At 41.5% G+C, this 26,013-nt stretch overlaps 1 protein-coding gene across 2 annotated transcripts in view; it reads right to left on the bottom strand.

The window, feature by feature from the left end:
* fut8b (fucosyltransferase 8b (alpha (1,6) fucosyltransferase)) overlaps nucleotides 1-26,013 on the bottom strand; it is a 115,989-nt gene that overhangs the window by 42,553 nt on the left and 47,423 nt on the right. For both annotated transcript variants that reach the window (XM_074685802.1, XM_074685803.1), the window contains one exon: nucleotides 11,393-11,992. In XM_074685802.1, the coding sequence (XP_074541903.1) occupies nucleotides 11,393-11,595 (203 nt within the window). In that variant the 5' untranslated portion in view covers nucleotides 11,596-11,992. The remainder of the gene's footprint in view (nucleotides 1-11,392; nucleotides 11,993-26,013) is intronic.

Genomic DNA, 26,013 nt, shown 5'->3' with positions numbered 1-26,013 from the left:
GCAGCCAGTGCAGAGCCACTGGTGGTAATTATTTTTTGATTACTACATTAAGTAATGTGCATCACAAGTTTTAAAGTTAAAACTGACAGCTTCAGGTTGCTTGTGTAGCCTGAAATACAAAAAAATGAAACTTAATATGTATTCATGGTGAAATTACACTATTAATCAAACAATTTGTGCAACTGTATCTTAAAACTTTAGAATTATAAACTAGAAAAGCACTCTGAGAGTGCAGACCTCTGCCAAGCATATTGTGATTGTCACGCAACACTTATGTCCTTCTTTAATGTTATACTTCCTTTCAGCAGACTGTCTGCTACATGACCCAGTACATATTTCATATTCCTGATCTTAGTATCCAGAATATTGCCAGGATCTGGATCGTAATTCTACATCTGTCAGAAATTATGGTGACCTTGCCTTGTATCGTTTTACAAAGCAAGTTATATACACATATGGTGAAAATAGCCCTATCTCCAAATTATAAAGAATCATTTTAAAAATATCCAGGATCCAGACAGTGATTTGGATTAACTCCAAAATTTAATCACTTCTTCCTTATCCCGTTTTTAACACATCCTGAAAACTTCATCAAGATCCGTTTGTTACTTTTTGAGTTATGTTGTTCACAGACAAACAGACTAACTCTCCCAAAAGCATAACCTCATTGGCGGAGGTAATGAATAAGCTTCTAATCATAGACAAAGCAGCTGGTCTGATGCACATTTTGTGTAAAAATCACAGGATCACCTTTAGAAGTGTATCTAAATTATCTTCAAAATTCAAGCAAAAATGTCAAATCTAGCATAATAAGGTTTAAAAAGGATGTGTAATAGATGATTCTAGGCTTTCTCCTTCACTTAGTCTTCATCATTAACCATTTCTATCACTGACTGGAGGTTTTGCACACCCCTCACTTGACTGTAATTAGAAAAACATGGAGGCTGCTCTGCTAATGTTGTGAAATTCCTTTTACACCATAAACACAAATCCCTCTCTGAATAAATCTGTGGAGAAATGCTGGGGGCTACACATTCGCAGAACCCCGCTCCATTTTACATCTTCATCGCTCCAGTTTTAATGGTCGTTAACGAGGCACATGACTTCGGAGCAGCAGTGAGAGTGTTTATCAGCCCAACATGTGCCGGATCTGAAGGAGGTGATTCCACTCTCATTTGATTGATTTCAGAGTTAGAAGTGGAGCTGTGACGGCTGGCATGTTGTAGAGTTAGTTGAACTCACTGAGGCACCTCAGTGTAGCCATATGATACAGACCACACTGTTGGTTGGGCTCAGCCAATATTAGGGATGTACGTGTTCATGTCCAGTAAACGCTCAAACATTTTCACCTTTGTTAGTCACCAGAGCTAGGTGGTTAAACTAATTAATCTGTAGAGTAGCCACTTAGTGCGAAGCTTTGCTTTACCTTAGACAAGTAGCCCCTGCCATAAAGATATAGTGCAGGGGTGGCCAACCTGCGGCATGTGGCTCTTTGCCTTTCAGTGTGCGGCTCTTCAATCCATTCATAAAAAAATATTTATATGTATATTGTTATGAGTAGTGGTGTGCCGATCAAACGTAAATATTGAAATATCGACGCTAATGCTAGGATCACTGTTGATCAATACTTGGGTAATGAGATTGATACTTAAGTTTCAGTTTCTCTTCTCTACATGTACTTCTGTCAATCGCTCATGTCTTCATATTTAGATAGATAGATAGATAGATAGATAGATAGATAGATAGATAGATAGATAGATAGATAGATAGATAGATAGAAAGACAGATAGATAGATTGATAGATAGAAAGACAGATAGATAGATTGATAGATAGAACTTTGCCTCTTCTACAGTAAAAACAGAAATTTGTCTTTGACATGGCTTCAAGTACAAATTTAAACACACTTACAAGTAAATGAAAATTGAAAATGTATGGATTTTCATTTTCTGTCATTTTGTTTATGAGTGACAGGAAGTGCGTTTGCAAGACCGACTGACTGGTTGGCCACCCATGCTATAGGGCTTCAACTACTTAGATGTAAACACAAACAGATGACCAACCGAGTCTCGTAACATGGCTCTGTTTGGCAGAATTTTAATAAAGAAATTAGAGATAAAAGTTTTTGTAGGCTATGCCTGGTTAAACTGTACTATGTTGTAGCTAGAGGAATGTGTCATAGCAGCACAGGCATGTGGACCTGCAAGGAGGTCTGGAGGTCTGTGGTGCTAGTTCTGCTAGCGTCAGACACAGATTATTTTAAATTAGCAAACTAATTTGAAATTGTTCAAAAACTGAAAAATAAATTAGAGATGTAAAAATTCACTGAATTCACAACACAATTTGACTCAAGATGAAGAGTTCATATTTTTTTTTTTTTTAAGTGAGGGAAAATTGTTTTTAAGGGGAGTGGAGATTCAGTCTATGGTAAAGTTAATTTCGTCAAATTTTGATGTCCTAAATCAAAGAGGACAGGACAGTGGATTGAGCAGGAAAGATGCTGTCAGTTTGTTTAAAACCCAGACCACCCACCACTCAAGGGCCAGCCTCTTGGGGCATGCAACTTAAACCCCAACTGTGCACAATCTTACACAGTTCACTTTACCAAGATTTGAATTTCCCATTCAAACGGCTGCGAAATAAGTTACTGTGAAACATCCTTAGCCAATATATATTTGAACAAGACTCCTGGGCATTTTATCCACAATCTCATTCACGTAGTCTACACAATGTCAAATCATAAAGGTGAGTGGCTGTTCTTTGTGTCTTCTGCTAAAAATCTACCAAAATTGGGAATCAGTACCATCCCTTTATGAATTTAAGTATGACCATCTTTTGTCATGTAAAAAGGGGTCAACATGATGTCTCTAAACCCATATAAATTAAGGTTGTAAGGTCAACTTGGATAAAATGAAACATAATAAATATAATGGTTATTTGAAACCATAGATGGAGGACGATTCATTTCATTTCTTTTATGTATATATGGGGGCATTACTTTCCATTTGATCACCATTTCAACCTTGAGGATATGTCTATGGTCATCTTGCCACTTTGTTGTCGCTGCATAACACTGTATTACTCCATTTGAATACAGATCATGTTACTTTACTGCTGCTCTTTACTTTGTCTCCTTTGCTGCCATTTACTACCACGACAGTACAATTTACCCTCAAGGATTTTTAAAGTACACCATCTATTGATTAAATTATCCTTTTAAAAAATGTGCATTGAAAAAGCTATTCGATTGCAGTAAATAAATGAACCAAAATGTGTGCTGCACTTAACCAATTATATGTAGCTGCATTGGAAGTCCCCTTTTATTATCAATGTAAATGCTGCTTAAAATAACATGGTGGCCTTGTATATGTCAAGAAAGATTTTTTTTATTACAAAACATCTGGGATATAAACTAATTACATCCATACTTCAGTGTCTATCCTTTCAAACCCAAACAGCAACGTTTCTGTGGTGCATTATGATAAATTGTAAGCATGCATTACAAGAGATGTGAGAGCATAGAAACAACAAGTTGAAATGGCTGAGTAAATTTACAGCAGACAATCTTTGCCAGTCTAAATGCTTGGTATTTTTGAAATGATGTTTAAGCAGACTGAAAGTACATTAATATGGAATAGAATGAATTGACTAGGAGTTTATTTCAAGTGTCTGCATACAGTATTTAAATACTGATCAGCTCATTGTTGAGGCTGTTTGTTTCCTAATTAACACAAGGGTATAAAACGAGCATGTGAGAACTCATACAATGCACATTCACTTCCATCTTCTGAAAGAAACATCAACGAGGACTCTGCCAAGCAGAGAACATGGAGCTCAAACTGGCTGAAGAAATAAAAAGCAGAACAGCCAGCGAATCAATTCCTCTACACAAACTATTAAAAATGGAATATGTCGGAATGCACAGGGGCATTGGTGAAGTGCTGCAAAGGCCATGTTAATGAGTCATCAAGGCATGCAAACTCAATTTGCTCGCTGAGTGAGGAACATCAGTCGCTGGCAGGCATAAAGATGAGACTTTAAACTTGCAACAGCTCGTCTTTCTGCACAGCTCCCCCCTTTACTGTGCGAGCCTCGGCCCCTGAGATACTCTGGCCTTCCTCTGCACTGAATGCTTACTGAGCATTGTGCTTCAAAGCCGGGGAAATAACAGAGCAGAAAATGGCAGTAACTGTGGTTCCTATGTTACGTAACCATTTAATGGACAAAGATAAACCTGAAATCACTTTTGTTTCATCACTTTTTATTATATATATGTCATAGCATGATGCTTCCTTCAGCACAGTACAATCATTTATGCTATTTGACACAGATCTTTGAAATGTGACCCTGGTGCATTTCCTCTCCTACTCCAGCCTACTATAGTCAACTAAGACACACCTATTTGTAACACTAATGCACAGGAAGTATGACTATTTCCATGGTGACATCATTTCTCAGGGGTTTTAAGTGAAGCTAAAACTAAAACATAAAGCAACAGGATATCTCCTTGAAGAAGACGGGAACTAGGCCAGACCAGCGCAGCTTAATGAAAAGAGACATGGTACAGAGGTTAGCTAACATGCTCAGCAGAGACAAAAGCTGCTGAGACACAATGCTGGTGTAGGCAAAACACAAGCATCCCCCAACCAAGAGATGTAGAATAAAGTAAATCCAAACACTCAGCGGTATCAAAACCCACAGACACACACGCACACACACGCGCGGAAGGAGGCAAACACCATGCACAAATACACAAATGATCCCTGACGGTATCTCAAGAGGACCTGAAGCAGACACAAGACGAGGCAGCTGGATTCAACAGCGTCTTAATCAAACGATACAGGAGAGGGAGCAAATGAGGAAAAAAACTGACTTGTGGGAGGTGGGGTGGAGAGGTGGTGGTGGTGGTGGGGATGGGAGGGTGCCGTGCAGTGAAAGACAAGCTGTGAAAGCGGGGGGTGATGAGCCCTACCGGCACTGTGCACTGAGCCGGAAAGCAGGTGAGGTTCAGCATGCAAGCCAGTTTCCTCTGAAACGAAGCCCCAGCTGTCGCAGCCTCAGCTGCCCCCCGCCCCTCTCCACCCTATACCTACTGAGTTCATGGGGTGATCAGAGTGGGGTGGAGTAGTTTGAACAGTGGGGCTGGGGTGGTAGTGCAGTGCATACATATTTCTGTAATGACATTTAATATACTTCAGTTTCAAAGAATAAAGATGTGCTGACCTATAATGTACAAATGGATGGAGAGTAAGGTGTTCTGGGAGATGGAGATAGATGCATGCCAAGCAATGATCTGGATATTGGGAGCAAAGCTGTTGTGATAACAGTGATGGTGTTAGCCTTCAATACCTGCAAAATTTAATGATGGGTATCGACAGATCTGCGTATGAAGCAATCTCATCAAGATTTTTCCACAAATGTACGACAAAAGTATTAATGGCACCAATATGATGGGTTCTGAGTATTCATGAAATGTGCATGGGGTATGGGGTATCTCACATGGGTTATCTTTTATTGGATTTGGACCAGAGGTTATGGCGTATATGGTATGGGGTTATCTAACATGGGACATCTAACATGGGGACTGACCAAACTGATCGCTTGGTAGAAACAGGGCTTTATATGGCTTATGGGGTATCTATTATAGGGTATCTGGTATGGGGTAGGTGATATGTGGTTTCATATAAGGTACTGGGTATTGCAAAGCAGATTTGCCAAAGTACAGATGTGATGTCATAATTATTAACTGCCCACAAATCAATTTCCACCATAGACAAGATCCAATTTGGTAACTAGCTTTCTAAACAGTTAAAGCTCAGAGTTGCAACAGAAACCACTTTGAAGAGCTACCAATATTGATTTGGGCCGAAACCGATTTTCATTTTTTATTTTTTAGAACTGACAGAATATGCCTTCAACCTTTTTTTATTAAAAATCATCTATCAATACCTGTGAAACAATAAAATCTTTATGTTTTAACTTAAACCAATAAAGTGTCCAGAGTTTTAGGTATCAAAGCAAAATGCAACAATGGCTGGCTGTCAGACCTTCCCAGGGGTATATAAGATCAGTTTCATATATAAGGATGGGCCGATCACTGTTCACCAATCACCGATCACCAATCACTGATCCCCTAAAATTAAGGAAATCGGCATTGATCGATCAGCAAGCCGATTGATCGCTCCATGTCTAGTCATAATAATCAGAAAGACAGAAACAAAAATAAAGCTGTTGAGCTGTTTAAAAACTAGTTACATTGGACAGACAGTAGTCAAGCTTACTTCTGTGTGCTTAAACTTTTTCTTTAGGTTGTCTAATGAGTCAGGCAAACCCACATTGTCTGAATGAGTTCTAAGCCATCCAGGTGATGGTAATTTAATGCTTGATCTAACAAAGTAATGAACTTAGTTAAAGTTTGTGATGAAAGTTCCCCTTATGTTAGACTGCCTCTTCAAATCTTAACTGGTTGCAGCAGCCAGTTGGTAGTCACTACCAGGACTGAGAAGCTGGTTCTCTCTCAGTTGCAGGTGAGTCATTGAGGTTGAGTGATCTAAAGTATAAATGGGACTTGGTGCTTTGAAAGAGAATTTACAAAATGCATTTAATTTTGATGATAAATGGTGTCTCTTAAGATGGGGGCAAAATTTCTTCAAGGACTTTACTAAGACCGGTTGCTTATTCAAATCAAGCAACCTTGCAACATTAGTAGCACTGAGCCAGATCCATCTTTTTAATAGTTCTGGTTTTAGATGAGTACTTTGAGTAATACAGCTGTCAAATTTTGATGTAATAACCACAAATTGACAGGAGGAACAAAAAATGGATTAAACTTGTTATGAGCTGCACAAAACACTTGACTCCAATAAGTCAAGCTTATAAATAAGAGGGCTGAAAGTTGGAAGAGATGACAAAAAGGTGGGAAATTGTAAAAAAAACATGAAAACCTGCAACCACTTACAGCCTCTAAATAAACTGAAAATATCTTTTTCAGGATACAGTAGCACCAATGTGATACCTAATTTTATTATCTGACTGGACCATTGTGTCTGTATCTGTTGTGGGAATATTTTTCCATTGAGTCAAATCAGTTTATCTAACATCTGTGTTTCCTTCCTTTGCTTTGTCCATGTTGTGCCTTTTCACTCGCTCAAACAGCACAATTCCAAGTAAACTGATTTGAAATGCTCCATTCTTGCTCTGCATGCTTCAACGCTTCAGTAGAAGCAGAGTGAGCCAACCATGCCCTGAGCCCAGCACTGGACAAAGATGTCCTGACCACAGACAGCTCCCACATTGTTGCCAGTGTGTGTGGTTGCTGTAGTAGACCTTGGTTTGCCTGGCCTGAACGACAGCAGGGTTGATGGGTGCAAAGATCAGGAGTAGCAGAAGCATCTGTTGGTTGGTGCCAACTGGAGTTAAGACTATTACTGGATAAATCAGTCCTAACTCTGTCCCTTGTGCACATGGAGACTTGGAGCAGCAGATATAAGTCAAAGCTTTTAAAGTTTGAAAGGCTGTTTTTCCTCCATGATTTGCATCTTTAACCCTTCTGCTGTCAAAGTACACCAGGACCAGCTAGGACTCAAGTCAAGGAAGCAGGAAGGATATTCAGAAGGAGAAAGAAAAAGTGTCAGGCCATCCCTGCTGCTAACTTAGTGTGGTCCTCCTGGCATCTATAACAGTCCTTCTTCACCTCCTATGCATCACCCCCCCACCCCGCTGACATGCCTAAGGGATTGATCAGGTCCTCATCGCTCAGCCCAGCTGTCATTCTAACCCCTCGCTCCCTCCGATGTCACACCATCAGGCTGCCGTGTGTCATTGTCTCTGCAGGGGCCTGTGGCTCAACGCCCGGGGTGACTGACAGCTGCAGAGAGGGTGGAGCAAGGAAGACTGAGCAACCTGACCTAATGGTCACCTCTCATTAATGCTGCTGGGTGAGCGGTGGGCTGGCATGCTGCCCGTCAATCAAATCAACTTGAGTAACCCAGTCAGTGGACGGAATCTGAGGGCTTGCCAGGTGATACTTATTTAAATGTGCATGTTGATTAAAGAATGATTAATTTCACCTCATACTAGGTCTATAAAGTGACTGAGAGCTCATTAACAAGACACATCAACAGGTGTGTTCAGAACAGGTCGCACTCCACCAAGTATTTTCTCAAGTACAACCATTTTATTCAGAATCAAAATTCTTTCTCAGCCTACACAGGTCTCATATTTTACTTGGAAGATTTACAATTACATTCTTCAAAACTCCTTGCTATCTTCTGTACATCACAACATGATAAACCAATACATTTCTGATGGTTTATAATGCCAGTTTCAAAAAAGTTGGGACGCGATGAAAGCTCTTGAAACTAGAAAACTTAACCCATCAAAACAAACATTAAAACTGTTCTTAAAAACATTATGCTCATTTGAAATTTGATGCAAGCCATACACTTCTAAAAGCTTCACATGATCTCTTGAATCAATATTTGTCTAAACTATCAAACATTGATAGCATAACATGTAAGTTAAGCATATGTGCTTCATAAAAAATAACATGCATCAGTTTCAACATTTGATTCCTTGTCTTTGCTGCTATATGAACCATTAACTCTACTATGACCGCTCTTGAACAACAGATAAAAAAATATCTTTAAGACTACCCCTGGTCTGTTTACAAGGATGCTAAGGTGAATAATTTTTTGGATAATTTGAGTGGTATATATCTGAGTTAAGAAAACAAACTATCCTATAATTTCAGAGGCCTGACCAAAAGTGTTGGAGAGTTGGAAGGAAAAACTCAAAATTTAAGAATGCCTTATTCTGTGTACATGAAACTTATGAAGAATTGAAACTGTGAAATCCAGCAACAAAGCATAACTAAATTAAGGTGACTAACAAGGAGAAGCAGCTTGAACACAGCACCTCTACAGAAATGAATGAAGACGTATATTTTAGAGAGACTATTAGTTTAGTTTAAAGCCTGCCATGCTGTTGGTAATAACAGGATTAGAAAAACAAAGTTCAAATTTTTACAGGTAAGTCACGAGTGCTCAAAATTCAAATTTAGGTCATCCATATCTTCTCAATGTAGCTGCAAAAACTTGTCATTTGTAATTGATAACATCAATATCCAATGAAAACTGCATCGTCACAACAGTAACTCTCTACCACAGAATGAATGAGCAAAGCAACAGTTCCCTTTTGGGTACATGATGAATGCACAACATTGCCCAATAATGCATTACACATCTAGTGCTTCTGTGGTTAGATGGCACAAACCAAGTTACATCCCACACAAAACTATAAATCAATCACACTGCCGTGGGTTTCTCCTGCACAACAACAACAACCCAACACAATGGTGTAATAATGTCAGTTTTATGGGTTGAAATCTCTCTAAGGCTTCCTATTAAAACTGAATGTACTAATGTGAAGGTTAGGAGCTTTGGAGGAATCCTTTTTCATTATCAAATGTCTGCAGGATGCTTGCAAAGTGCTATTCCAAGGATTCATGTTCTCAGTTCAAATCTGCAGGACGTGCTAGCAGATTGGGTTAGTCGTGCGGTGAGTTGGTCGATCAGTTCGCTACTGAGTGGTTATGTAGTCAGTCAGTCAGTCAGTGACAACCAGGCGGCTAGAGTCTGGCTGGATGCCATGTCTCTGTCAGCAGTTTGGTGCTTGAATGAGACTGAGGAGGAGGATGAGTAGGAGGAGGAGGGAGTGGAACAGGAGGAGGCAAAGGGAGGGGCAGTGGAAGTGTAAGGAATGATGGGCAGCTTGCTAACAGCCTCTTTGCGTCTATTAGGACTTAATATAAAGATAAAAGACATAACATGATGAGGTGGTGCAAGAGTTCTCTCCTGAGCTTATATCTGACCACTGTACACACTCAGACACACAGAGCAACAGGAGAGGCAAAAAAAAAAACTGAACAGAGGACGAACCAACCTCTGTTTCTGTCAATAGTTCATAATGCCTAACCTCAGCCAGTCGCTCTCCTGCTTTGTATTTGCTGTGGCGGATACTTAGCTGTAGCTTACAGGGACTTGAGACAACAGTGTAGTGCTGCCGGTAAACAACTGCGGAGGCCTTAGTCCCAGATCAACAACCGAACTCAATAACAAGCAACAAGCGTGCAGTGTGTCAGGGACCCATCTGGACACTGGTTGACTGAAAGCTGCACTTGTTCTTTACGCCATGAATTCCACCTTTGTATTTGAGCCAATTCTGAATAATTGCAAAAGCAAGGGATTTAATCAGAGACCAGCTGTCTGAAGCAACGTCTGCATGTGCTTTTTTTTTTTTCTTTTAGGTTAGTGTGTGCCCTGATGAGGGCCTTGCATCAAAGTGAATCCCAATATCACAGAGGAGCAGCGATGGCTACATCTGAAGCATCGAGTTCCCTGTTAATGTGAAGCACAGCAGGACGCACCACTGCATCCCCGGAACATGCACTGGCACACTCAAAGACACAACACACACACACACACACACCCATGAACAGGCCCTGTGTTTACGTGTAAAGAGAAACGCTGTCAGCATGCGGAGATAAGAGCAGAACCATCTGTCTCTCTATTACACATAGCTTGAATGTGTGAGTGATGCTGCGTGGTTAATGGGCTCTGCAATGTGCTATTGTCTGCAAAAAAAATAACACAATGAAATCTGGTGAGGTGTGCGACAGTCCATCCATCTGTCTGTCACACACACACAAACACACACAACCACTGATCAGCTTTTGATGAAACTTTGCAGCAGTGCTTGTTTAACAGTACATAGCCCAAGTAGCTGATTTAATCAGAAGCTGATTAAATATTCACAAAAACTTAAGTGGAAAAAAACAATCTCAGAGCAACATTCTGGCATTTGAGGAATTACACTGATTGGACTGGCAGGAAGATGGTATTACAAGCTTTCTATGCAGAAATGTAAGAGAATGATACACTGCTTCATCAAAAGCAATAAAACTGACCATGCATGTTTTTAACAAAGTGAAAGATCTACTGCATAAGCTCGAACAAACCTGTGTAAAGTGATACATTTAGGAAAACACTTACTTCCTTAAGCAGCACTGACTTTCTACTTGTGAAAAAGTTGAGGAAAGCTCCTGATTTTCTTGAAGGAACAGCAAGCGATAAAGGCTACAGCTGTTACTGTTGATGTTTGCTGCTGAAATATTCTGCAAACCTATCATTATGCAAGTTTACTTGAAAACTCAGCTCTTTCTCTTTTGTCTTACTTTTGATTTGTTTTTCAATTTGGTATTGGAAGAAATATTCTAAATCTAACCTAGGATGAAGAATATCTAGACCACACCACATTATTTCTAAACTCCTACCCTCCAGTTAAGGTTTGAACAAGTAGTATAAACAGAAAGGAGCAGTTCTTCACTCTTGTTACCTGAGAGATTCAGCCATACGCCGCAGGTCTTCATTCTGCTGCTTGAGCCGCTCAAGCTTAGCCAGGATCTTGGATAGCTCCCTGCTGGACCGCTCCGGGTGCTCGCTGTCCCTCACTAAGTGACCACCGATGTAGAAGAGGAGTGTGCCCCAGGCCAACAGCACCAGGGTAATCCAACGCCATGAACCTGCCCAAGGCCGCATGGTTCAACCTCGCCCACTGTGAAAACGCGCCTTGGTGTGCCTGTGCAGCCACCAAACCCGCCGGCTTGCCTGCCAGATGTGTGCACACACTCTGCGCCCCGTCACCACAAGTGCCACAGTGCCAACCTTGGCATCTCTGCAGGGGTGGTGTACAGTGAATGACAGATGAGAGGAGGATGTGCAGGCTCTGGCTCCAGGAATCAGTACTGGCTGTATCTCCGGCGATCAACCAACGCTTTCTGTTTGTGCTAAAGCATGGCCACCCTGTTTGGAAGTTAGTGTTTTGACAGCCTGGATGGTGTTATCTCCCCTCCAACCAGCTCCCCGTTGACCAGCCTGTCCCACACCGTCTGGCTGTATCCTTCTGTTCCTCGGTTTCTTGTGTCACAGACGTATCCTGTAGAAGCAAAGAAATACAAGGTTTCAGGTTGACCTCATTGAATCAAATGTCTTTCAAATGCTTTGTGAGTTGACAGATTAAAACCACAGGATGTTTTAAAGAGGAAAAGAAAGCCACCATTACGTCATCATTTTGTGGACCTCTGAGTGTTAAAGTTTAACCTGCTATCATGATGGATTTTTGTTGTTTTGGACCTGAGAGACTAAATCATGACAAACCAGATAGAGATTAGAGATGTGAAATTTCAGCTACAAAACTCTTCAACAATCACTTGCATCCGTTGGGCGATTGGTTGACTGATTTAAAGTTGTGCAAAAAAATCAGTATACTTAAAAGTTTAAAATCAAAATGGAAACTGCTTTAAAAACTTAAAGGGCAAGGTAATCTAAAAGAATCACAAAAATCTGCGCAATAGATGTTTTTTCGTTGTGAAAAGGAAAATAAAGCAGTCTTTTTCGTTTCGACTCACAGATTTTTAGCCATATGGGAACCACATCCTTTACAAGGAAAAATGTAACTGTTTCAGTCACATCTTTACAGTGCTTGTTTTTTCATAAGGAGTGCCCTTATCAGATACCTGAATCAAAGTTGTTAATTTTGGCTGCGTGGATGACAGTGGCTGCAACTCTCCTCGCCTTTCGACTTTGGGTATACTGTTTCGGGTGGTTAAAGGGTTTGTTGTGATCGTCCGGAGGACGAACTTGCAAATGTTAAATATGATTGTCGTTTGCGTTGTGTTGCTTTGGGAGAGCCCAAACCAGTTCCATATTACGGAGAAAGAGTTACTTTCAGGGACCAACTCGTTACTTTCACTTTCATTCGTAGCCATGCTTTCTCTCACAGAAATGGGGATCAGAAGGGGAGGGAGATAAACAAACCACAGCTCGGTCTGATTGGTTCATGGTGTGTCTATAGGGCTGACGTAAGCAGATTAGCAAATGGTGTGTTTCGGCAGAGAAAAAAAAAACATTGGACGCGGTTATGCATGAGCACTGACGGCGCTCACATTGGCTCCAGAACGGTTGCAGTCCAGATGCCGTGTGGATTTTCCGCAAGCTGCCACTCACATCAGCTTCAGATAGAGGCTGCGGCTGGCTCCGGTGCCGGGTGCGGAAAGGGCGGAAAGTAGAAGCTCACATGGGTTCACGTTCTTGTCTGGACTTGCGTGAGAGCTTTATTCCTCTAATGTTTATTATTTTTAATAAAGTAACTTTTTTCTTTTCTTGAATTATCCGTATAATAGGATGGGATGTGTCATATAAAATGGGATGACTTTCCACTTCAAGGATGAGTCTCTCGTCGTCCCTTGTTGTCAAAATGCAACCTTGTGTCACCGGGTGTGATGTAATGTTTACATTTAGTACTAGTGCGACTGTGCTGTCAAAGAAGAGTCAAGTTACATTTGTTTGTACACTCATTTTATTTTAAAAAACAACGGATCTTCATGCCACCCGGCAATTCACTTCCTGTATAGCTCGTCATATTTCATTCAGCTTGACGCAGACCCTCTCTGGCGTCCGGAAAAGATAGACTTCTTGCAAATTCTTTCTGTTGTGCTGTACGGCTCCCGCAACCGGACTCGCACCGTGCGGGGCTAATGTGAGCCGACAACAGTGATTTTAATGATACAGATTACATGTGGAAGCCGCACCGGACCCGTACCAGATTCAGTGCGAGCCTGGGGTGAGACGTATAGCACATACAGAATTTGGAGGGATAGAATGTGCACTACAGCCAATTCAACGATCTCTGTGCTTTGGCAGATCGTCATCACGTTCTAATCCTTCACGATGTAAGATTATCATATTGGACTCCCCTACTCTAAAGCGTATGTTGCTTTATCATACACTTACTGAGTAACACAATGGTACACAAATGAAATATCATACCTTGCTTACAACCAGCAACTGCAATTATAAACTTTCTAGAATACGTTTCCTTAAGAGATGAACCTAAAGATGCCTGATTAGTATCCGTATGGATGCTGATTTTTAAAGTTTGTCCAACAGACGACTTCATCTGCAAAGTAAAAAAATCCTTTCAACGGTCAGATCACCAGCTTGCCAGCATTAAATCAACTATACAGCAGATGAACATTGACAACTGACACAGGCGCATGGCACATGATTTGCAAATAAACTGGTGCCTGATAGTCAGTATAATAAAGAGAATTTTGATTAAAGTCATTGCTGACTTCTTTTAATCTGACTTGAACCTCTGAAATCTCTGTCCACAGTCTTTAAATTAAAGTAAAATGATTGAGGCAACAGGCTAAGCCTCAAGCTCGACAGACAAGTTCTCCCTAAGAGGTGAGTGGAGCATGAAACATGGTTCATCAGAAAGCACAGAGCGGGGCAGACAGACGAACAGATACAGGCCAAGGAGCAGACTGATCCCGACATAACCCTGTCTCAGCAGCCTGCAGGATTGATCAGCATGACACTGCAATTTGCATTAACATAGTGATGTGCAGTCCCACAGCCATGCTGCATTGCTGTCAAGGCTGGACAGAGATGTTCCACTTGCCATGTCCTGCCTGTCTGCAGACACACACACACAACCACACACACATAGACCGACACACAAAGGAGGCACACAGAACTAAATACATCTTTATTCCTCTGCTGCATCCTCAATCACAGTCTACCACAACCAACTCCCACTTTCTCCCTTGCTCTTAGTTAAAGCACGACTAAGCCCGACCGTTAATGGATTTGTTTGGAGATGGCTAAATCCCACAAAAAACCTCCAGAGCATTTTCTGCTTCCCAAAGTGCCCGCTGCCATCCCCAAAGTCTCCGTGACAGAATGCAACATTGTCAAGGTGATACGGTGAGCTCAATGGAGCAGAGGGAATGAAAAAATCCCTGGATCATCACTTCCCTTCATCACAGAGCAGCGGGGGAGACGGAGATGGACGCGTGCTGGGTTTATGAAGCAACCTTCGCTGTCAACTCCCCAACAAAGCCCTGCCATGCAGGAGAGACTGGTCGTGTGATGGGATGAAGACTGGCAGGTGTGTGAGTGCGAAACATTTAAGTGTGTGTGAGTATGAGTGCTATCATCTCTGAGCGTGTACCACAGTGCACTGGAATAATGCCAGACATCTTAGACTTTATGTGAGTGGTGGTTGCGGTGGGGTGGGGTTGATTGACACATCGCAGTGTCTCTGGTGTTTCTGCCTGTGAGCGTTTCAGAGAGAGGAAGTGTTCCTGCCGGGGTTCGCCTCGCAGCACAGAAGTAGGTTAACGATAGCACATCGTGTTTACCACGGCGCCAGAGTTGATATGTAGGACATAAATGATGCTGTGCTGTAATTCCAGAGAGACTTTCCATGCTTCACTTGTGAAAATCGTTCAGTTAGGAGCTCTAAAACAGTGAGGTGCAATGTATGTTCCTCATTTCTTGTTGAATGATGCAGGATTATTAAAATCTGCACATCTGTTCTTTCCTCACTGTTGATCCTGTTGCGGCTAACCCAGACTGACACTAGGGTGGCTCTTTATGCATGCAGCACAAAGATGTGCTGAGCTGTGTTTTATTATGGAAAATAAGAGCTGCAAGAGGGTAGCACTCCACCAACTAATGCACAACTGGGACTTTGCTAAAAGAAAGCCCGCAAAAGCCCTTGTCACTGTGTTTGAGGAGCCGTAATGAGGTTTGTGTTCAGTAGACTAAAACTGATATATATAAAACAGTGGGATGAGGCAGGCAACTGCTGCCAAATAGGATATGGGAATTTTTAGAGATAACACTTCTAGCTAGTGTTGTGCTTATACTTGAAAGTCAAGCTAAGCCAGTTATATATTACCGCTGTATTAATAGAACTCTGGGGAAATTATCATGAACTCTTCGCAGTTAATGGCCTACTCAGTGATATCATTCCAGATAAAAGAGACAAAAGCTCAAGAAAATGATCAACTTTGCTGTAAATTCATGATAATAAATTCAGCAGAAGGCAGGGAATTTTATTTAGAGGTGCACCACATGAAATTCATAATTAACAAGTGTTTATTATTGAATTGATAAACTGAGTAATCACATAATGAGGTGCACAATTCACTCCTATTCAACGCTCAGTCTCAACTTCAACATCATTCTTTTAAACTGGAAATGTGCCTTAAGAGATTCCATCCATTCCATGTGTTGTCATGACTTTAAACATGACTAGTATTAATGTAAGACAGAGGAATTTTTTGATGTAAAATGTAATTACTAGGGATGTCCTGATCCCGATATTTCCCGATCTGATCTTTCAGCAATGTATTAGAAAAAAACTCCCACAAGTTGTCCTTTGAGTTTTTATTTTATTTCATTTAAATGAAGGTATCATTCTAGCCAACATAGATATAGCTTTTTTTCTCCACTTAGTGCAGCATTGGATCAACAAAATAAAAACAAAGCTTCTCAGTGGTGCACCACAAGATAACCTTGTATGTGTGTGACAATAAGGTTGCAATTTCTTGTTTGCAATATCGTTGTACTTATTATAATGACAAATAAAGTTATATTCGTAAATGAATGATGATGTTTTATTATACACACTTTAATTAAAAACAAGAACTAAGGCCCCAGGCTTTTTCCGATTCTGTCTTCCTCGATCTCCGATCGTGCCCCAAAATGCCCCAATCCCGATCCGATCCCGACTGCGTGATCGGATCGGGACACCCCTAGTAATTACTATAATAACATTGTAAGAGTTTGCTTCATCGATAAATGGTAGAGGCGGAGGACAACTTAGATGAGAGGGTGAGAAAAAAAAAACATGTAAAACCAGAAAGGTTTTAAGGTCACAGACTTAATTTTAGGGAAAAGAAAGTCACAAAGTACGACAATGGCATTGATGTGTTAGGGTGAGAAATCTTAAACTGTAAAAGTGTTGCACTGGCTGCTGCTATTTTACTATATTTTGCATTCAACTCACTTCCCAGTTGCAATTTAGTATGCACACAACACTCAGTAGAGATAGTAAGAATGCAAGATGGCTACTCATTGCAGTCCCAACCTACTATCTTGAAAAATGCAGCCAATGCATGGCTGCAAAAAAAAAAAACCCTGCAGTTCCATTGGTGTCCACTCATGGCTGGATCCAAAAAGCAAAGGAAATCCTTATTAACACCTGTGTTGATCTTTGAAGCAAAATTAAAAGTGGTTACATCATGACACAGAAACCCTATTTGGTATATAGCTTATCCGTCAATCCGTACACAAATATGAGTTGATTGGTCTTGTTACCTCACCCTAACTTGCACAAAGCTATTTGAGTTCAGCCTCTGTCAACAATGGGCATCAGAACTCTGTATCAGAAACAAATGGGTGACATCACAGGCACTACATCAATATATAATACAGTCTATGGTTACAGATTGATCGGATGTGTTCGAATTGATCAAAAATATGGGTGAAGCTTGGGGATATAGTATATATTCTATTTTTGCATCATAATTAAATGGGACAGATAATCAAGAGAAGGAAAATGTAGGAAGTAGAGAGTAGGGGAGGACTTGCAGAAAGTGGATGTAGCCTGAAGTTGAACCAGCAAGTTTCAACAGAAATGGAAAAGTCTCAAAGACAAACAACAATGGCGTTGTAGTCTGGGGATGTAGGACCCAGCTTCCCTGATGCTTCACTTCCAAAGACACTTAGAGCTCAGCATAGCTCAACCTCCTTTGTCTGATGTTACTAATTTAATTCTGAACTTGTTTGATGCAGGTCCCTCAAATAGATAGACAAGCAATACTGAATCACTGGAACGCCCCTTTAATAGCCTTGAAACACAAGCTAACATCATTAACATCAAGGGCGATGCAAAATGATCTGCATAATCAGGTATATAACACCAGGCCCATTGAAAAACACATCCTTCACACTAAAGGTCATGAATATGGGTTTTCGATTGTTGGGAACGGCAGTGGAGTGTGCTGATCTCACACTTTGGGTGAAATTGCTGCACAGACTAATGGACTATTAATAGCAAAAGCAAATTCCCCCTAATATTGGGTTGAACAGTTGGAGCTAATCTAGTCACATTAGCGGGAGCACAAAGTGCACAAAGGTTAGGCAACACAACTTGGGATCAACAACTTGCAATTAATTACTTCAAGCAGTCTTTAAATGTTACTAAAGAGATGTACTCTATTTCAGAGGGTGAAAAACAAAACCTATTCTTGTTTCAGATTACAGCCATGAGAGAAGAAGTGAAGGAGGATTTTTTTTTTCCACATGCCTTTTATCTCATCCCTGCCTGTGATGCATTCAGAGTCCATCCTTTGACAGTTTCAGTTTGCTATGTGTCACAACTGAAGCAAAGAGGAGACATCCATTGAGCCCTGTGTCAGCAGAATGTGGCTCGATTAAAGAGAAAATTATCCTCACTGCAGTTTTTTTTTTTTTTTTTGCTAACTGCCAAAGATACCACCAGAGATTTAGCCAGAGTGAAATGAGCACTGACAATTTTTTCATTTCCTCAAACCTTTCATATCTGCCCTGGAGTCGCCAAGAACGGGCATTATAAATAATAGAAATTATAATGATGTCACTTGTATAAATATATTAAAGTTCCCCACTGTGCACAATCATTTCTAAGTTGGACTGTGTGACAGATTTGCTGACACTGGAGTTTTAGCAAAGTTGGCCGTATAGTGCCACTCTCTTTATTCTGCTTTCCTTAACACAGCCTTTCCCCCCAGCAGATTTAAAGTAAAGTGGGAATATGAATTTAAGGTCTAAGCGTCTCTGATAAAATGAAATATGCCATTCTTTCTTTTCTGAATGTGAAGTCCCAACACCTTGCTAAAAGGGATGAATGAGAGGACCTTGCTGTTCACAAATTGGAACCTCTTGTCTCCTCAAAGTACACACTCGCTTTCCAAACCATCCTCTCGACCTTGCGTTTCAAGCACCACCATTCCCCAACAATGCCCCTCACCTTGCTGTGACAGCAAAGTAAAGGCCGGTACGCTTCAGTACAAGCAGGACCGTGAGTCGGACAGTTGACCCTATCACAAATATCCTTCCTTGTGCTGCAGCGACATGTAGGAGCCTGAGGGGGCAGCAGAGATGACCTGCTGGTTCAGCTTCAGCGTGACTCAGGCTGCAGCTGAGGTCATCTATCAGCACGCTCCTGTCTCCTGGCAATAAGCACAGGGATGAAGTCTTCACCACTGAATTATGCATGAAAACTAGATCAAGACGGTTTCATTACACCAACACAGCCCCTCCATGTCAGCGATGACTGAAAGAGAGCGGTGAATACACCATATGTGTGTCACTGAACATCTACACTGCTGAAGAAGTGCATTTGCATGTGTTGCTGGAACAGCTTTAACAGCAGCAAGATGTTTTACTTCTTATGGCTGGAGAAGCAGCAGGTACAGGAGCATCAGGTGGAATTGCTTAGCAGCATAACAAGGATGCCAATGGGAGAAATTGCATTATTTATAGCTGTAATTTTTCTTACTAGTATACGACCGGTTTTACTTCAGAGGTCTGACTTCAGTATCAAGGGAGGCAGCTTGCAGGTGTTTGAACTCCAGAAAAGCAGCAGAAGAAACATCAACTTCAACTCTGGCAGCAATTTTTAACCATTATTTATCCAGCGATGCTTTGCTGAGCAAGCTGTTCCTGATAAACAGCCTTCTTTATAGCCATAAAGCTAGGCTCATTTCCACCTGATAGCAGCCTGCTACTGCCATGCTTTCCTTCAAAATGGAAAATGAGCGTCTTTTCTAGGTATTTGTTTCAGTTGCTCTGGAGGTTCAAAGCAATGACCTTGCAGCCTTTACCCCTCTTCCCAAAGGATAGATGACATAGTGTCAGGAACACAGTGTGACATGTTCATAACACAAGTACAACGACTGAAAGCACTCTGTAGTTACAGATCCAACAACGACATGAAAGGGAATGAAGGATTTTAAATGTATTCAATCCCAAAAGCAGAACAACACCTCAAATGTTCCAGGCTGAAGGATTGTGACCTGAAATGTTGGCTCCCCTGTTTCCTGCCATTTGCAAAGAAAAACATTGCAATTAAATGAGTGCTACTCATTTTTTTTCCTCATCAATATGAATATCAGCAAGAGTCTGACTCATCCAGCGGCAAAGTGCTCCCACTCCCACGGCTCCTTTTCACATCTCAGTTGGCTCAGAGCCGAGATGCAGACACACTCATAGCTTTCTGGGGGTGCCCCCAGCATTTTATATGCGTGTGTGTACCCGCGAATGGGTTTGCAGGAGTCACCTGGCTCAGTTAAGAATGCCTGGCTGCACACACATACACGCACAGAGCGACATACACAATGAGTGGTAAATGTTTCATGAGCTGCTGTTTACTTCTCAACACTTCTAACCTGAATGCGGAGAAGTCCATTAACTGACGCTAAATGGAAGAGAGAAAGCCCAGCGTGGTGAAACAGAAGAAAACAGATAGATGGTGAGCTGGGAGAGGAAAGGCCAGCCACTGTGCTGGGCTTTAATACCAACACATTAAAAGCCCACAGCTAACTCAGGGCACGCCAAGGTCATGTCCTGAGGAGTGTTTATGGAAAATTGAAGGTTTAACTAGTCAGAAAGAAGGTTAGGTTTACAAGTGCACACAAATAACACACAGTGGGTGCTTGAGGCTGCGTTTTAGTATGTTTTGGGTCCACAGTGTGGGTGGTTCTCTTGTGGAAAGTATTTAGGTTTGAGTTAAATAAAATGAAGTGAATTCATAGTTTTCAGACTGTACCATACACATAGCTGCGATACAAAAAATCTCAAAGTTCATGCAGCTATAGTACTCTGCCTAGGGCTGCAACTTTAGATTATTTTTGATGTTAACAAATCTATTGTTTATATTTTCGATAAGTCGATTAATTGTAATTATTCTGGTGTATAGTTTGGATTCTGTTTTACCTCCATGGAGATATATACACCTGTAAAATTTAACCTGTGTAACTAAGCCCATGGTAATGTATGTTGAGGTCATTTCTCATTCCTTTTAATGTTAAATAATTATACAGATGACTCAGCAACTTATATGTGACTGAAAACAGAGTTTTAGGACCAAGAATCAATGATGGTGGTCCAACAGATTAACGTTTAATCAAATCATATTAAAAATTAATATGAAAAATCTACAAGGTATTAACGCTTTATAATCCATAGATCCCGTTCCTTATGAATGCTATAACAGTGAAGTCAGTTAATATATATTTCTGTGAATTCATACACTTTAGTTTAAGTATGCTTACATAACAATCAGACTAATAACTATTGGGTCTACTATTGGGGATAACGGGAATTATTACGCCATTCCGATAGGTCCGATATTATGATGATTAGCCCCAGTAGCATGCTCCCTTTATAGGAACTGAACGGCCTGCAGTGAATGCTGCGTTCAAGTGTCGTCGGCATAAAAAGAAAATGCTTTCTGGCTGGGAAAATTTAAGAGTACCCCCTCATGTTGGAAAAAAAACTTGTAAACTCAGCCATAATTCTCGTAGTTACTGACTTGAATGGACATCCACAGTATTATTCTACATGTTACACGTAAACAATAGAAATATGAACTCCAAATCAAGTAGCCCAAATACCTGAAACCAGGATCGGCATTGGTGCATCCCTACTCCCTTCTGAGCATAATCTGATGTTAATTATTGAATCATTTAGTTACTAACTTAAAGACTGTTCATTTTAAATGCGCTGAAGTGACAACTTCCCATTTTTTATGAATCAACAGACAAACAATTTCAGCCATGCAGAGAGAGTATTTGCAAATACAAACCTTAAAATATAGGAATAATGGCAAAAAGAGAGTAAAAAAAACAAAAACTCAAAGACCTGTCAGATCTTTTCAAAGTGAGCTGTGTACCCACAGTGTCACACTTTCATCATTTAGTACCAACTATCTGAGTGGTGCCGCCACCAGAGCGCCAGAGTCAGCCCACATCATCACAACTTCGGGATTACGTCTTGCAGAAGTGGCTAAAGGTCTAAGAGAAGTTCTAGCCGTGCAAAAGCTGAGCCCGCTGCAGCTTGGCATCCGGTATCAGAGCTAAACACACTGCCTCTCCTTCAAGGTTATCTCTGTGGAGAATTCGCTGACAGCAGGATACACGTGCACACGCTTTCACACACACACGCAGTTGCACTCACACAATGGCACAAAGATAGGTAGTCGCGCACCCAAAACCAGCACACGCACACACACCTCATTGGCCCAGTGTGTGTGAAGATGTTTGTGCCGACGGTTTATGCAAACAAGTTTTTAATTGGGATGGAGGGACACATGATTAGCAGTAAAAAAGGAACCAATCATCCCTCAGTTTTATTACTTTTTATGTCCAAATAAAACTGAGGGACCAGGGCGGGGGTCCCCACCTGCCAACCCAATCTGTCTCCTGACGAGTGAAGGTGGATCTCAGGGCTTAGACATGGTCAAGGACAGCATTGTAAATTCACCATGTCAGTGAGGGTGATGAACTGGCTCTGCAACGGTGTGTGTGTGTGTATGTGTGTGTGTTTGTGTGTGCGCTAGAGGAGGGAAAAGAGCAAGAGTCAATGCCACTCAAGCAGCTGCATGCATCACGCCTAGAGCCAAGAGGACATTAAGTGTCAGTGTGTGTGTGTGTGTGTGTGTGTGTGTGTGTGAGAGTAAGGGCACGAATGAGTGTTTATTTGGGGATGGGAGCATTGCAGAGGAACTGTGGAACTAAGCATCATTACAAATTGATCATTTATTTTATGCACAGCAGTGGGGAGAATGCCAGAGAGCGGGCTAAAGAGAAGCGTGACCGTCATTATTTGCGACTAACAGAGAAGGAGAAGCTCAAGGTCTGAGTTATCCATCTACCTTGAGCTATATTGCAGCTTGAATACACACAAAAAAGGACACCCACACACCCGCACGCACACTCTTCCTGTCTGTTCCAGTTTCAGCTCCTCATAATGAGTCCCAACGACGGCTGACCTTTGGTTGCTCAGGATGAGCTGGAGAAGTGGGGGCGGAGACGAGGGCTGAGGGTCTTGTGGTGACCCCATACAGAGGGTGCCAACCTTTATTCAGTCACTTAAAAGGGGCTTAATGACTGACTGACTGAACACAGGGGAGAAGAGGGAGCAGAAAGAAGGGATAATAGCAGAAAATGAGCAGCCTGAGAGGAAAGGAGAGAAAGGGGAAGGAAAATAAAGAGGGAGAGGGGTTGTGTTACGCAGTGCTAAATTGTGTGATTTTATCATTGGAATATGCGTCAGCGCATAATGTGATACGCCTGGATCCACTGAATGTGGATTCTGCCCAGATTACAATCAGACCTTTGAAACTTGGAAGTGGTCAGGCTCACATCCTGATTACAATTCTATATAATTTAGCTGCAATCCAGAGCGAGAGATACATGAAAAAGGAGAAGAAACCGGGTGCTAAATGTGGGGTTACCAGTTAATACAAGTAATGCAGATATGATGTGTGAATCCTAGGTTAGGTGTGGAAATACTGCAGATTTTTTAAGGTATCAAAAATCTTACTGAAACAGCACAAAGTGCAACCTCAGTGGGAGGGATGGGCCTTGCAGGAAAGACGACACCGCAGTGAGAGCACTCATAAGAAATGTGTGTGAGGTTGAAGCCAGCGGTTAAGGGACACCAGCAACAAAGGTAGACAGTGATAAAAAACGATCCTAAAGTCCCTTCGCAATCTACCAATAAAGGCCAGGATTGACGAGAACAGTGGGGGCTTGGCGGTCTCTCGTGCAATAAGTTACGTTTCCAACACAATAAAAAGGGGACCCCAACTCGTGAACACTTCCTTCTTCACTCATCTTCCACGACTGAATTTACGGTCGGCGGTTAACTCCCATTAAAGCATGGCTCAAGGCAAAAGCAGCCCCCCTCCAATGCCACAAGTCAAAGCGCCCGCTCCGAGCCTGAGTGGGAACGATGTAGTGATGGCCAGGGAATAGAAGAGGCAGGGAGGAAGGATGTGACACAGGATGCTAAGGCAGCAGGAGGGGGGAGGACTGAGAACAAGGAGAAGGTGGAAGTAAACAGCGCAAGAAAATCGGACAATAAAAGCAGAAAGACATGAGATGAGAAATAGAGAGTGGTTGGAAAAGTGCGAAATTGGAAGAAAGATGGCGGCTGTAGACACAGGCAGAAGGGGAGATGAAGAGTGTTCCCCGAGGGGCTCCAAGTCCTGACTAATACAGAGAGGAGTTCTATAAACAGCAGTAACACACAGCTCCCTCCAATTCATCGCTCTCTCTTTCTCTGCTATATCGCCTCCATTCTCTCATCTTCAAGCCTTCGCCCTGTGACCTTAAATTCCTGCACTGCAAAAAGACATCCGAGGTAACAAGTGACATATTTACTCTGTACTGGCTCCAGCTTTTAACTCTGCTTTTTTTAAAACAAGACAGAAAACATCTGGAGAAGGCTGATTAGAAAATAACTTTTAGGTCATTTGTTAAAAACAATGGCATTCCTTCAAATAATGTGCCGTTGCTTGTGTTTGAAAAGCCAAATTCTTAAAAGAAATTCTTTAAAGCATTTTAAAATGACTCTTTGTCCTCGTATTAATGCATTCTAAAGACGACTCTCCAGGCGCTGAAAATGGTCTGGCTGCTCAGTGATAGTCAGCCTTCCGGCAAGACACCCCTGACTCTCAGCTCTGTTCTTTTTCCGTATCGTCTTCGCCCTCTGCGTCTGCTCTTCCCTTTGAGTTTCCTCCAGGTGCTCCAGTTTCCTCCCACACTCCAAAGGCGTGCATGTGAGATGAAATGAGAAACTGGAATTTGCCGACAGCTGCATGCAATGGTCTATCCTCTCTGATGGAGCGGTGACTTGCACGAATAATGTTAAAGCCAACTACGAAATTAATAATTGACAACTTGAGATGGGTGTTTTTGTGCTGTGCTCCTGCCTGACTCCTGTCCTCCTCTCAACTCTCTGTTCCACTTTCTATTGCTTTATTCTGCCTTCCCCTACTTCCTTTTAACTCAGTTTCCTCTTCCTCGTCTTTACAAATTTTTTTGTTAGAGCTTGACATTAAAGCCCAAAACCCACAGGGACCTGCCTTGAACAGACAGGGGTAAGCTTGCACTGAATTTCCTGTTTAATTGCTTTGCTTTAGGACAGGATTGTTTGAAATCGTTAAATACTCTTGCTCTCGCTTAATGAGAAATTACTTAGTGATGTTAGGATTCAAGGGGGATCGGATGTAGCAGAGTTTGCTTGGCGATTACTAAGAAATTACTAGAGTTTTTGGTAAGCTTGAAAACAACTTCCAAGTTAAAATCCATACTTTACACCTTGTAACCTGTGCTTTCTATTACTCCTTGTGCTCCCTTAAGACCTCTTATCTTATGCCATATTGACAGAGCTTCTCATCCCTGTCACAATGTATTTCCAGCTTTGGGTCCATGCCCATTTATTTGCCTGACATCTCTTCCACTCTGACTCTATTTGTCTATTTGTCCGCTCAACCCTACAGCTCCCGCTTGGATGTTCTTTCCACTTGATGTGACCTGTTTGTAAATGTGCAGCAGTTAATATTTTAGAATTTTTAGTCAGTTAAATAAAACAAGATCAAGATTAAAATTTGTAACATTTTAGGCCCTAAAAAGCCAGTCTCAAGTTAGACATGAGCTACTAGCAGGGGCTGTAGATCAAGTTAAAGGACAGTGTCATAATGCTGCTATGCTCTACTCCCCGTATGTAAACAAGCACAGATGACATACTTGTGGTATGGTTCAACTCTGCAGTATTTTGGCTGTAAACTGACTGCTTGACTCAGAGTAATTTTTTGCAACTGGCATGGATGACGGAAGCCGGGTGGTGCTGACTCAGCTAACTCTAGCCACACTCTGCAAACCAATAACACAGCTTAAACCCACAGATGCTGCAATCCTGTGTTTAGCTGTGTTAAAGAAACTGATAAATTTGGACTGTTTTTTTGACAGTTTCCTTACCTTGAGTCAGTAAACCACTATATAAATTTCCACTAGTAAACTAGTTGCAGCAGAACATAAAGGGTTAATCACA

This window comes from Halichoeres trimaculatus, unplaced genomic scaffold, assembly GCF_033239565.1.
Source record: "Halichoeres trimaculatus isolate MK-OKI-2021-1 unplaced genomic scaffold, fHalTri1.1 fHalTri1_scaffold_13, whole genome shotgun sequence".
NCBI classification, from domain to species: domain Eukaryota; kingdom Metazoa; phylum Chordata; class Actinopteri; order Labriformes; family Labridae; genus Halichoeres; species Halichoeres trimaculatus.
Note: the sequence above shows the minus strand (reverse complement) of the source record. Positions and strands in the feature narration are given on the sequence as shown.